Source organism: Mustela lutreola, chromosome 8, assembly GCF_030435805.1.
Source record: "Mustela lutreola isolate mMusLut2 chromosome 8, mMusLut2.pri, whole genome shotgun sequence".
In the NCBI taxonomy this organism is placed as follows: domain Eukaryota; kingdom Metazoa; phylum Chordata; class Mammalia; order Carnivora; family Mustelidae; genus Mustela; species Mustela lutreola.
In genome coordinates, this window is record NC_081297.1 from 98,505,772 (window position 1) to 98,518,169 (window position 12,398).

The 12,398-nt window shown below is 36.4% G+C and overlaps 2 protein-coding genes across 11 annotated transcripts in view; one reads left to right on the plus strand and one right to left on the minus strand.

The window, feature by feature from the left end:
* The window catches only part of LOC131839089 (pregnancy zone protein-like), a 49,781-nt gene extending 45,893 nt beyond the window's left edge, over window positions 1–3,888 (plus strand). The window contains exons 31-36 of the mRNA XM_059186209.1: window positions 73–203; window positions 563–653; window positions 1,501–1,569; window positions 1,941–2,043; window positions 3,046–3,087; window positions 3,720–3,888. Coding sequence (XP_059042192.1) covers window positions 73–203; window positions 563–653; window positions 1,501–1,569; window positions 1,941–2,043; window positions 3,046–3,087; window positions 3,720–3,742 — 459 coding nt within the window. The 3' untranslated portion in view covers window positions 3,743–3,888. The remainder of the gene's footprint in view (window positions 1–72; window positions 204–562; window positions 654–1,500; window positions 1,570–1,940; window positions 2,044–3,045; window positions 3,088–3,719) is intronic.
* Window positions 1–12,398, minus strand: part of KLRG1 (killer cell lectin like receptor G1) — a 341,170-nt gene that overhangs the window by 113,025 nt on the left and 215,747 nt on the right. The window lies entirely within an intron of this gene.

The window sequence follows — 12,398 nt, forward strand, 5'->3', positions numbered from 1 at the left end:
AAAAGATGTGTGAGCTAAGGAAAACAGACTATTTGAGGGCAATGATAAAGGATTTTTTTCCATTTGTTTTAGACATCCTTGAGATATAACATCCTGCCCAAGAAGGAAGGAACAGTCCCCTTCACTCTGAAGGTTGATACTCTCCCCAAGAATTGTGATGGAGTACATGCTCACAGGAAATTCCAGATTAGCATCAACATTAGGTAAATCCTTTTGTTGGTAAGACTTTTTGTAGAACATGGAGAGAGTGGTTTTCTTTTGCAGGGGAGTAAGCCACAAACTATGAATATGGCATTCTTGCAATATTTACTAACAAGAAAATTTCCTTCACCCAAACTGAAAAACCTTGACACTGAGCATATGGTGTTGCCATACCTGCAGAGTGTGACTCATACTGCTCGGTTCTCCAAAAGCAGAGCAGACACAAATAGAATAGATGGGGAAGCTGAGCGGTAGTTCAAGATAGGGAACAGCACAAATGAAAGAGAGGGGGAGTTTATGTCTTCAATGAACTCTAAAGAATTTTGTTTGAATGCCTTGTCCCTGTGCCTTGTCTTCATAGTTACACTGGGGAGCGACCTAGCTCCAACATGGTCATCGTTGACGTGAAGATGGTATCAGGCTTCATACCTGTGAAATCATCTGTGAAAAAGGTAAACCCTAAGTCCCTTACAGAGAGCAAAATTATGATAAATGCTGACATTAATGCTTGTCCGTTTTATTGGGTTTTCAAGAGGTTTACTCCCTCACAAGTCTTCTCTGGAGTGTTTAAGTCATTTCAATAGTGGGTGTAGCTGTTTTGCAGTAGGCAGTGTAAGACATAAGTCATCGACATGGTTAATAATGCTCCAGCATCCCTTGAGACATTAGGTATATGGAGAGGTATTGAATTATCCTATATTTTAAAGAAGAGAAAATGTATATAGACATATGTATGATATAAAAATATACTCACATATACACATATGTATGATATATGTGATTGTCTTCCTTTCTTCTTTTTTTATGGAAAAGATGAGTCTCATATATCACGAAAATGTGGGGGGTGCCTGGATGGCTCAGTGGGTTAAGGCCTCTGCCTTCATCTCGGTCATGATCCCAGGGCCATGGGATCAAGCTCCACATCAGGCTGTCTGCTCATTGGGGAGCCTGCTTCTCTCTCTTGTCTCTGCCTACTTGTGATCTCTGTCTATAAAATAAATAAATAAAATCCTTCGAAAAAAAAGAAAATAAAATGTGTATGATAGAGATAGTTTAGATAGATGATAGACAGATGGACAGATAGATACAGATATATATATATATATACAGGTATAAATGGATGATGGAGATGATAGTTAATAGGAAAGTGTTTGATAAATATTACTGTAATTCTCAAAGAAATCAAAATTAGCCATTTGGATGTTTCTGAACAGCCAGTTAGATCCTAAATACCTGAAAAGTGCTCTTAGCCTGGAATTTCCTGATCCCCTATGTCTGGTTTATACTCTTGGTCAACAGCTCCAACAGAAGCCTCAGATTCAAAGGACTGAAGTGAGCACCAACCATGTCCTGATTTACTTTGAAGAGGTAAGATTCTGTGACTCTGCTAGATCTGGGGGAACTACTAGAGGTTCCAACACACCAATCCAGATTCTGGAGAAAGTTTTGCACACACATACAAGTGAGGGAGAAGAAAATCGCGATAGAGGGAAATGAAACCTGTATTGATCAACAAGGCTCACTTTACTACATTTGTCTCTCCATAGAATCATCTCATTTGTCCTCCTTATATCTGCCATTGAGTGTATTCTGCAAGTCTCAAAATGTCCCATTCTTTCCATAGGTTTTGATACAGTTGAATAGCATAACCATAAGGTTGGATAATACCATAGGAAGAGAAAATGGTAACTAGAAACAAGTTAATCTTTGATTCCAATTCAGTTTTCCTGTCTCTCCAGCTAACCAATCAAACCCTGAGTTTCTCCTTCTCAGTGGAACAAGACATCCAAGTTGATCATTTAAAACCAGCCACCATAAAAGCCTATGATTATTACGAGACAGGTGAGTGAGATTCAGACATGCTGAGCTTTGAAAGGGAAGAACTGAGGAGCCTGATAAAGAGTGACCCTGCCTCAAACAAAATTCCACAATCTTTCACCAGAAGAAAGAAGGAGTTTGTGGTCTTTGCATAACCATGTGCCCCCTAAATGAGTCTTGAATCGTTCGTATAAAGTAATAAGAGGATCAGTTCTTTCTAAATCCTCTTATAAAGTTGTTTGTCCTGGAGTGAAATATTCCAGAAATATAAGTAGAGTAGCAATAACTAAAAAAAAAAAAAAAAAATCAGTACTGATATATGATATGAGATCTAAAATTTGATCTGTTTAAAAAATATTTTATTTACTTATTTGAGAGAGAGAGTATGCACAAAAGAGAGAGCATGATCTGGGAGGAGGGATGGAGGGAATGGGTGAAGCAGACCTCCCCTGAACAAGGAGTTTGATGGTAGGAAACTGGGAAAGAAAGTATAAAGATCCCAGGACCTGAGCACAAGGCAGATACTTCAATTACTGAGCCACCCTAGTACCCCAAATTTGATCCATTGTTGACTCATGCCTTGAGTAGTCTCACAAAGTTTGGGAAACTCTGGAATACAGCAGGAAATTCTTCCATTTGCTCATGACTTTGAACTAGAAATTTGCAAGCATCCTAAGATGCTGGTAACGTAATACTTTACTCCTTCCTGGAGTGAGAAAGAGTTCAGAGAGGAAGTTAAATTCCTATGAAGAAAACACAGCTGTGAAGAGGGCCATAGAGTATCCCATCGACAGACAACCTTCCATCTTTGAAACCTGCCCTTGACTTCTGTATCCAAGCCCAGTTTTCTCTCACTGCCTCCTCCGGTAGTCCCGGATGGGTTAGTACAGAAGTCATTCATTTCCATTGGCTCCATAACTGTCTTTATACTTTCTCTCCTAGTTTACACAGTTTATTTACAGTTAACTTCCCATATGCCTATTACTGAATGTCTTCACTCTTTCTGTCTTATATATTCTCTTTCAGAGGAATTCGCTGTGGAAGAATACAGGGATCCCTGCAGTGCTGGTAAAGTATAAACAGCAAAGTCTAATGCCAACATAAAGAAAATAAATAAACATCAGTTGTCCGTATAAGGCTGTTTCTCGAGTATATCCTGATCATATTATAAAGCCCATGATGTATCATTTAGGAACTTCAACTATTTCAAATATATCCTAGAATTTCTCAGTTAAAAAATGCATGTAAATTATAATTACTGGGTCTGAGGTGACTTGTTTGCAGATGAGTCCAGGAATTTGCAACATATAAAAACTAAATCCTCTAATATTTAGTTTATATTCGGTACCCAGTCGTGATCTGTTTATCGCCTATCACCTTTTCAGGATACTTCTAAACTTACACTAGTTAAGGTCAGGAAATTTTTCCCTGTAGTTTCCTATATAACACAGCATGAGAGATGTGATCTACAAGATTTTCCTTTAGGCCAGTCAACAATGTTCATTTCGGCAATAGAACACTCACTGTGACACCTTCAGTTCTCCATTCTAAAAGAGGAAACAAAAAACAAAAACAGCCCTATCATTAAAAATAATTAAAATTTATTAAGGTCAAATATTTATGATTGAGGTATGAAAAGTTATTCCTTCAGTGGATGACAGGATTTCCCTAACTTTCCTGTCATTTATTCTACTGTTTAGAATCTGAACACAGAAATGCTTGAAAATGGAAACTTATGGACCTCATCAGATGCTCTTCTCCAGAAACGAAAGACAAAGCCTTATCAGAAGAGAGAAAATAGTAGGAGAAATAGGGGACAGGAATTGGAAATATATGAAATTTGTATGTTGAATAAATTTATGACATATACACTTCTACCATTTCTTTTCTTCTTTATCAATATTAGATTTCCCTTCTGAAGTATGTGTCTATTCTCTGCAGCATTCTTACAAACACTATAGAAATTATCTGAAAAACTAAGCTAAATGCACTTCAGAGAAATCAAAATGGAATTCCAAAAAGTGTTCAAGTAATCCACAGAAAAGTAGGCGAAAGAAAACAATGTTTCCAAATATTGGAAACAACCAAAATGTCCATGTCAGGTGAATGATTATACTAACTGTGGCTCATTCATGCTGTGGAATACTACTCAGCAGTAAAAAGAAACAAACTATTAATCTATACAACAATTTGAATGGATCTCAAGAACATGATGCTTGGTTAAAAATAAAGCCACTTTCAAAAGGTCACATGGTATGATTCCTTTTATCTAACAGTCTGGAAATGAAAGAATCATAGAAATGGGGAAAAATCAGTGGTTTCCAGGGATTAGTGAAGGTAGGCCAAGAGGGTTGGGATTGGCATGCCTGTAAAGGGACAGCTTTAGAGAGATCTTTGGGGTGATAAAATCCGGCATGCCTTTCTTTACAATTAAAATACTTGCATTTCCGTGGCTTAATAAAATGTTTTAATAATGACTATGTGTTAATTAAATGGCTGTCTTCTGCTCAGTTCATGATCCTGGGGTCCTGGGATGGAGCCCCAGGCTGGGCACCCTGCTCAGTGGGGAGTCAGCTTCGCCCTCTCCTTCTGCCCCTCCCCAACCCCCACTCATGCTCACTTTCTCTTTCTCTCTCTCAAATTAATAAATAAAGTCTTTTAAAAATATAACTGCTATGGTTGGTTCCTCTCATTTCTCTTTTCATCTTTTTTTTAAAAATAATACTGTTTATTATTTTCCCCAGGTAAAACTTTGAAATCCTTTGTCGAGTTAATTGCCCCGATAATCACACTGGGTACTGTGTAGTGCTGCATTGAATATTTCTCAATTTATAATGATTATGTATGTCAACATCCTTATAATATTTAGCCTTCCCTAGTCAGACACAGTTTATCTTCCTTTATTCAATGCGCATGAAGTGAATTCTACGTTTGATTTGCTTTCTCCATTTGAACTGAACTTCAAAGTTAAAATTGAAGATTAACTTCATGAATATATATAACATGATAAGATGAAAGCATGAAACAATGTATACATGGAGACAAAAGATATATGCTAGAATCAGATTACAAGATAATGACATTGTTGTATGAGTTCCAGTAGTTCGGGGGTGGAGTCTTTGGATTTTCCATATAAACAATCAGGTCATCTGCGAAGAGAGAGAGTTTGACTTCTTCCTTGCCAATTTGGATACCTTTTATTTCTCTTTGTTGTCTGATTGCTGTTGCTAGGATTTCTAATACTATGTTGAACAAGAGTGGTGAGAGTGGGCATCCTTGTCGTGTTCCTGTAGTCAATGGGAAGGCTGCAAGCTTTGTCCCATTGAGGATGATATTTGTTGTGGGTCTTTCATAGATTTGATGAAGTTCAGGAATGTTCCCTCTATCCCTATACTTTGAAGCGTTTTAATCAGGAACGGATGCTGGATTTTGTCAAATGCTTTTTCTGCATCGATTGAGAGGACCATGTGGTTCTTCTCTCTTCTCATATTAATTTGTTCTATCACATTGATTGATTTGTGAATGTTGAACCATCCTTGTAGCGCAGGGATGAGTCCCACCTGGTCATGGTGGATAATCTTTTTAAAGTGCTGTTGGATCCTGTTTGCTAGGATCTTGTTGAGAATCTTAGCACCCATATTCATAAGTGACATTGTTCTGAAATTCTCCTTTTTGGTAAGGTCTTTGCCTGGTTTGGGGATCAGGGTAATGCTGACTTCATAGAAAGACTCTGGAAGTTTTCCTTCTGCTTCAATTTTTTGAAACAGCTTCAGAAGAATAGGTGTTATATCTTCTTTGAAAGTTTGGTAGAATTCCCCAGGGAATCCGTCAGGTCCTGGGCTCTTGTGTTTTGGGAGGTTTTTGATCACTGCTTCAATCTCGTCACTAGATATAGGTCTATTCAGGTTGTCAATATCTTCCTGGTTCAATTTTGGGAGTTTATAGTTTTCCAGGAATGCATCCATTTCATCTAGGTTGCTTAGCTTATTGGCATATAACTGTTGATAATAACTTCTGATGATTGTTTCTACTTCCTTGGTGTTAGTTGTGATCTCTCCCTTTTCATTCATAATTTTATGAGTTTGGGCTTTCTCTTTTCTTTTGGATTAGTGTGGCCAATGGTTTATTGATCTTATTGATTCTTTCAAAAAATCAGCTTCTGGTTTCATTGATATGTTCTACTGTATCTCTGGTTTCTACCTCATTGATCTCAGCTCTAATCTTGATGATTTCCCTTCTTATGTGTGGAGTTGGTTTGATTTGTTGTTGATTCTCCAGTTCTTCAAGGTGTAGAGACAGCTGCTGTGTTCTGGATTTTTCAATTTTTTTGAGAGAGGCTTGGATGGCTATGTATTTCCCCCTTAGGACAGCCTTTGCTGTATCCCATAGATTTTGGAACGAAGTGTCTTCCTTCTCATTGGTTTCCATGAATTGTTATAGTTCTTCTTTGATCTCAACGACAGACTACAACAATATTTTTCATTTGTTGATAGAAACCATTGCAACATTGGAAGCAAGAGACTATTTCAGATTTGCATTTTAAGAGTTTGTCTTCTAAGTGGAGGCAAGAAGGAAGTTTTTGCTGATCTCCAAATACACAGGCCATTTCTGCAAAGCTCAGCTCCATTCTTTATGCTTCATCAAATGGGTTAGCACACTTGTGTCTATTCACTCTTATACAATTCTACACTTTAAAAAATTATTCTCCTTTGACCTATGACTCAGACCTCTTTGAAAACCAAACCTGTATCTTGTCTGCAGCGTGTTCACTCAATGTGCCATGACTATCGCAGGCACTCAGTGAAACAAAGGAGTGACTGAATGGGTCACTGCCCAAATGAGCATATTCCCATATGTAGGTGAAGGAGAAACAGAAGAACACAGAGGTGTTGGAATAACCTGTAAGGAAACTGAGATAGAAGAATTTCTAGAGGGAAGGTGAAGGGGTTGGGCATTAAGGAGGACATTTGAATTAATGAGCACTGGGTGTTATATGGAACAGATGAACCCGTAAATTCTACCTCTGAAAACTAAAAAAAAAAAAAAAAAAAAAAAAAGAGGAAAAAAGGCTATATTTTAAAAAGAAGAAAGAAATAAAGAAAATGAGCCAGGAAGACCATTTTACTTAAACCTGAGCTGAATCACTTAATGCTTCACAAATGTATTATGGAAAAGATTTTTGTTCTTTTCCAAAGTCAAATAAATGAGAAGGAAAAGGATATTTCATTATTTATTAACACGTTAAGCAGAACTTGTTTAAAAGTACCTTTTATACATTCACTGAGCTCTAAGAGGAAAATTATTGCCTCTGTCTTGTAAAACTGGCTGTCAGCAATCATCAAAAGGGTCTATATGTATTTTCTCTGTTGTGGGTTGAATTGTGCCCCCCAAAAGATATACTGAAGTCCCAATCCCTGGCACCTGCGAATGTGACCTTATCTGGAAATAGGGTCTTTGCAGATGTACTTGAGATGTAAGTTAAGATGAGATCATCCTGGAGTGGGATGGGCCCTTTATCCAATACTACTGTTTTTCCATAAGAAAAGGTGAAGATATACAGAGACAAGCATGCATAGGGAAGACAGCATCAGACACACAGAGAAAAGGTCATGTGGTGATGGAAGCAGAGACAGAAACCCCAAGGGCTGCTGGCAACAGGTGAAGCGAAGAGAAAGGCAAGCAAGAGTTTGCCCTGTAGAGCACTTGGAAGCTGTGTGATGCTTTTCTCACCTTGATTTGTGACATTTTGCCTTCAAAACTAGGAGCGAATAAATTTCCATTCTTTTAAACCACCCAGCTATAGGAAACTACTGTATTACCCAATAGAAATAATATATTTTCATTACTGGCTCAGTGTACTTGGTTCATTCATATCTGTCTTTTAAATCAGAGCAAATGGAATGCTTGTGTGGTTCACTCAGTTAAGCATCTGACTTTGGTTCAGATCATGATGTCAGGGTCCTGGGATGGAGCCATGTATCAGGCTCCACCATCAATGCTGAGTCTCCTTGAGTCTCTCTCCCTCTACCCCTCGCCTGACTCATGCTCTCTCTTCCTCCCCCTCTCCCTCAAATAAATGAACAGTAAAAATCTTTAAAAGAAAATTAAATAAATCAGAGCAAATGAGCCTGTTCCAAATGATTGAGTGGTGGAAGGAAAAACCAAGAAATTTTCTTCTTGTTTTATATATTCCTGCACAGCTTAATAATAAGATATCTTGTTCCATAACATAAAACAAACAAAAACTAAAATGAGATATGGGGTCTATTTTCGCACATCTAGCCTTCTAACATGTTTATAGCTTATCTCAAAAAAGATGAATCTCTTCTTGCTCTTAAAGTTCTCCAGGAGGATTTTCTTGTTTATTTCTCCCATGGATCATAAAGAAAATAAAACGGTTCATAATACAAATAAATAAACCCGTGAGCCATTAAGATTGCTGGACTTCAAGACACATTTGGGTGAAAATGCTGATTCGTAGATTTTAATCTCTGCTCATATGCTCCCTCAAGGAATATTTGATTAGTACTTAAAACAAAGTACAAGTTACAGACCCTTCTTCTTAGAGATTTTATAAATATAAAGGAGTCACTATTATTTAAATGACAATAGTGCACAAAATATCTCTATATGCTTTTCACTTGATTTTCTCAGGCACTCTTCTTATAAAATTTAGGAATCAGAATTAATGAGATAATATTAAAATTAAGAATACTCAAGCTACTAACTGCAAAAGGTCTGCAAGGATTGAAATTATTGTCAAACAAAGTTTGGCCTGAGAAAATCTGTGCCAAGATCCAATGTGTACTTAATCTGACAAAATGAAACTTGTTATGTCCAGTAAATGATCTTTGATTACCCAAATTCTGTTCATATATAAGCCACACAAAGACATTCATCCTCAGTACACTTGGATATCACCTGGCCCAAAAATTCTCTCCCAAAGACACTAAGCAGCTGAATATAAAATTAAATTGCTTCTTGATACCAGGCATACAAAAAGAAATGGTTGAAAATAAAAGAGCACTACATGTGGTGCATACACAATGAATCTTGGAACACTGAAAGAAATTATATAAATAAATAAATACAGGGGAAAAAAGAAGTCCTTTGCCAATTCGTGTAAACTAAAACAACACCTTTTCTATGAATTTTTTCATAATCTGTACCCAGACTCATAGATAAATATTATTAACTATGGGATCTTCTTATTTTAACTAGTTATTCATCAAAGTATAATTTTCAAAAAGAAACTATGTATTCACATATACAAAAGTTATATTCTCAAGAAAACATAAACACATGTCAAAGATTTTATTTGACCTATTGATTAAGTAGTCAGTAAGATGTTATAACCACTTCAAAGAACATCCAAAAGCTAGGATATTTACAGACAATTTAGCAAAACTGTTAAGATAAGAAGGATGAGTTGTGTCTAAAACTAAATAATGTAAAATATGCCATAAAATCCTTGGGGTTATCTTTTCCATTGGACAGAAATTATTTGCATTTTTATCAGACAAAAATGCACAAGTAACTTCACTGAGCCTGGGGCCTTTCAGTTGTAGTAAGTTATGATGAACTAAGTATATTCCCCTTGATAAACTTTAAGTGGCCCTTGCCCGCAAGTTGTATTGAAAGAATGTGTTACTCCATATTTTTGCCTTATTGCTGAGTTTCTGGTCATTTTTCTGGCAGTCTCCCCTCTGCAAATATTATTCTTAATTTTAAAAAAGAGAAGTGACAGTCTCCTGAGTGAGGTCTGCACAAATCGTTTTCATAAGTGGTAGGATGGTTAGTTAGTCATATAGGCCTCCTTGATTTTGTCTACAAATCTTGAGCCTTCAGCATTAAGCAACATAATTAACTTCTGTCCAGCAGCTTTCATAAGCCTGAATTTTGGTTCAGGCTTTTAAGATCCTCTATGACACCATTTCACCCACAGTACCACAAAGATAGATGAATGCTTCTTATCTAAAAGTCCCTGAAATTCTGGGGACCTTGGCTTGCACGAAAGTGGCCTGATTTATACTTAAGAGACAGAGGCCCTGTAAGTCAGGCACCAGGTCAGTTTCATGAGAGAACTTTGTAGGCATTGACTCCACTGATATTTCTCAATAGTGACCTTAACATGCTCGATGATAAATAAGAATTATCTTCAAATAATTGTAGGCCTTGATTACACAATCAACCTGTCCAATTATCTCCATGTTAAAACCAAACAACAGATTCTTATTAACCATGCAATATTTGCCAAGCAAAGTGTAAAAATTCAGTGACAGTATGTATTTGAACTACAAGGGAATCAGTGGGAATCAGATATAATTTTTAAATGTTTTGTTTTCATCCACAGAAACAAAATCTACTAAATTAGGGGTTAGATACAATGTAAAAAGAAAGAAAAATACTTGTCCCATTTTTGTTAAAAACACAAAATTTAAAATAATACTTAACCATATTCCAAAGAGAGAACCACATTTTAATTTCCCTCCTTGGTTTATTCAATCCTCGTGATTCTTGTTCTGTTTGATCTTGAACCAAGCATTCTTGCTCTATTTGCTTTTAAACTAAAAAGAGTCCTGGATACCTTGACTGATCCATTAGCACAGCCTGAAAGTTGTCTAAGGAAGAACGGCTCAGAAACCTGAATTCAAGAGTCTGCTCTTTGAAATACTGATGTTCATAGTATCTAATACAGGACTTTCCAGAAGCATTCAGCAAAAATCCAGAAGTAAACACCTATGGCACCTGGTGGCTCAGTCAGTTGGGCGTCCCAGTTCTTGATTTCAGCTCAAGGCATGATCTCAGGGTTGTGAGATCCAGCCACACTTGTGGCTTGCATGGAGCATGGAGCCTGCTTGAGAGTCTCTCTCCCTTTCCCTCTGCACCCCCAGATTCTAAAACAAAAAGAAAAAAGGAGACACCTCCATGATAGTGAAATTAGTTAATTTATAACAATAACCAATAACATTACAGTGAAGGAGGACAAATTTCTCTATAGGCATACCGCGCATAGCTATTCTACAACGGTTTGATCACTGTTTTCCTAGAAGTGACAATAGGGCTGCCTGGGTGGCCCAGTCAGTTAGGCATTCAATTCCTGGTTTCAGCTCAGGTTGTGATCTCAGAGTCGTGATAGTGAGCCCTGCATCAGGCTCCGCACTCAACTGAGAGTCTGCTTGAGATCCCTTCTGCCTCTCCTGTTGTGTTCTCTCTCCTTCTCTCTCTCCAATGAGTAAATAAATATTTTTTTAAAGTGAAACTATGCTATGAACAGTGAAGACATTGACAAATCTCCAGTGTCTTCACATAAAAGGTATAATTTCTGAAATATTTATACTGATATTTTGCCTGTTCAGATTTAAACTAGGGTAGGCTAACTCTATCTTCTAATTTGATCATTCTAACCAACTAGGTCTTACAACACTGATAAGCTAAATATAAATGCAATGAAAAAATCCTGAATTTATTTTTTTTTTTTTAATTTAGAATTCCACCCAAGGGAAGCAAAAGAAAGTAGTTCAATTGTACCTGGTAACTAGGTTAAAAGGGGAAAATGATACTTTGTTACCTATTACTTAATCAAAGTATTAGGTAATACTTTGTTACTTATTACTTAATCAAAGTGAAAATATTTTAAAGCTAATGTAAGGGAAGAAAAATAACATGATTGTGAAGTCAACACAAAGCTAAGAAAAATATTCTGGTGCAACACTGAATAGTTGTTATCTGGACACATTACAAAAGAAAATAAGTAAAATTCTCAACCACTGTTGAGAACAAAACCTACTAAATTGAGCATTAGATATAGCACATAAAGAAATGAAAAGAACTTCTTATATTCTTTTTTTTAAGATTTTTATTTATTTATTTGACAGAGAAAGACACAGAGACAGAGGGAACACAAGAAGAGGGAGTGAAGGAGGCTTTCCACTGAGCAGAGAGCCCAATGCAAGGCTCAACACCAGGATCCTGGGATCATGAACTCAGCTGAAGGCAGATGCTTAAGGACTGAGCCACCCAGGTGCCCCTCTTATATTCTTTAGAAATACAATCTTTATAATCATACCTACTATATTCCAAGTAAATAAACACAATTTAATTTCTAAGAACAATATATCATTAATACCAAAAGTCCAATCTTAGTTTTACATTAATATAAATTCTGCAGTAAAAGTTTTATAAGTTTTTAAAAATTAATAAACCCATCAAAATTGACCCAAAAAGGAACATCAACAAAAATGGTAGAGTAAGGAACTTCAAAATATCAAATACTCATGAACTGAAAGACATATATTAATATAAAATATATTACACAGAGTAATGAAATATATATAAATTTTACTATACTAATATATTGATATTATTAAGATGGCAAT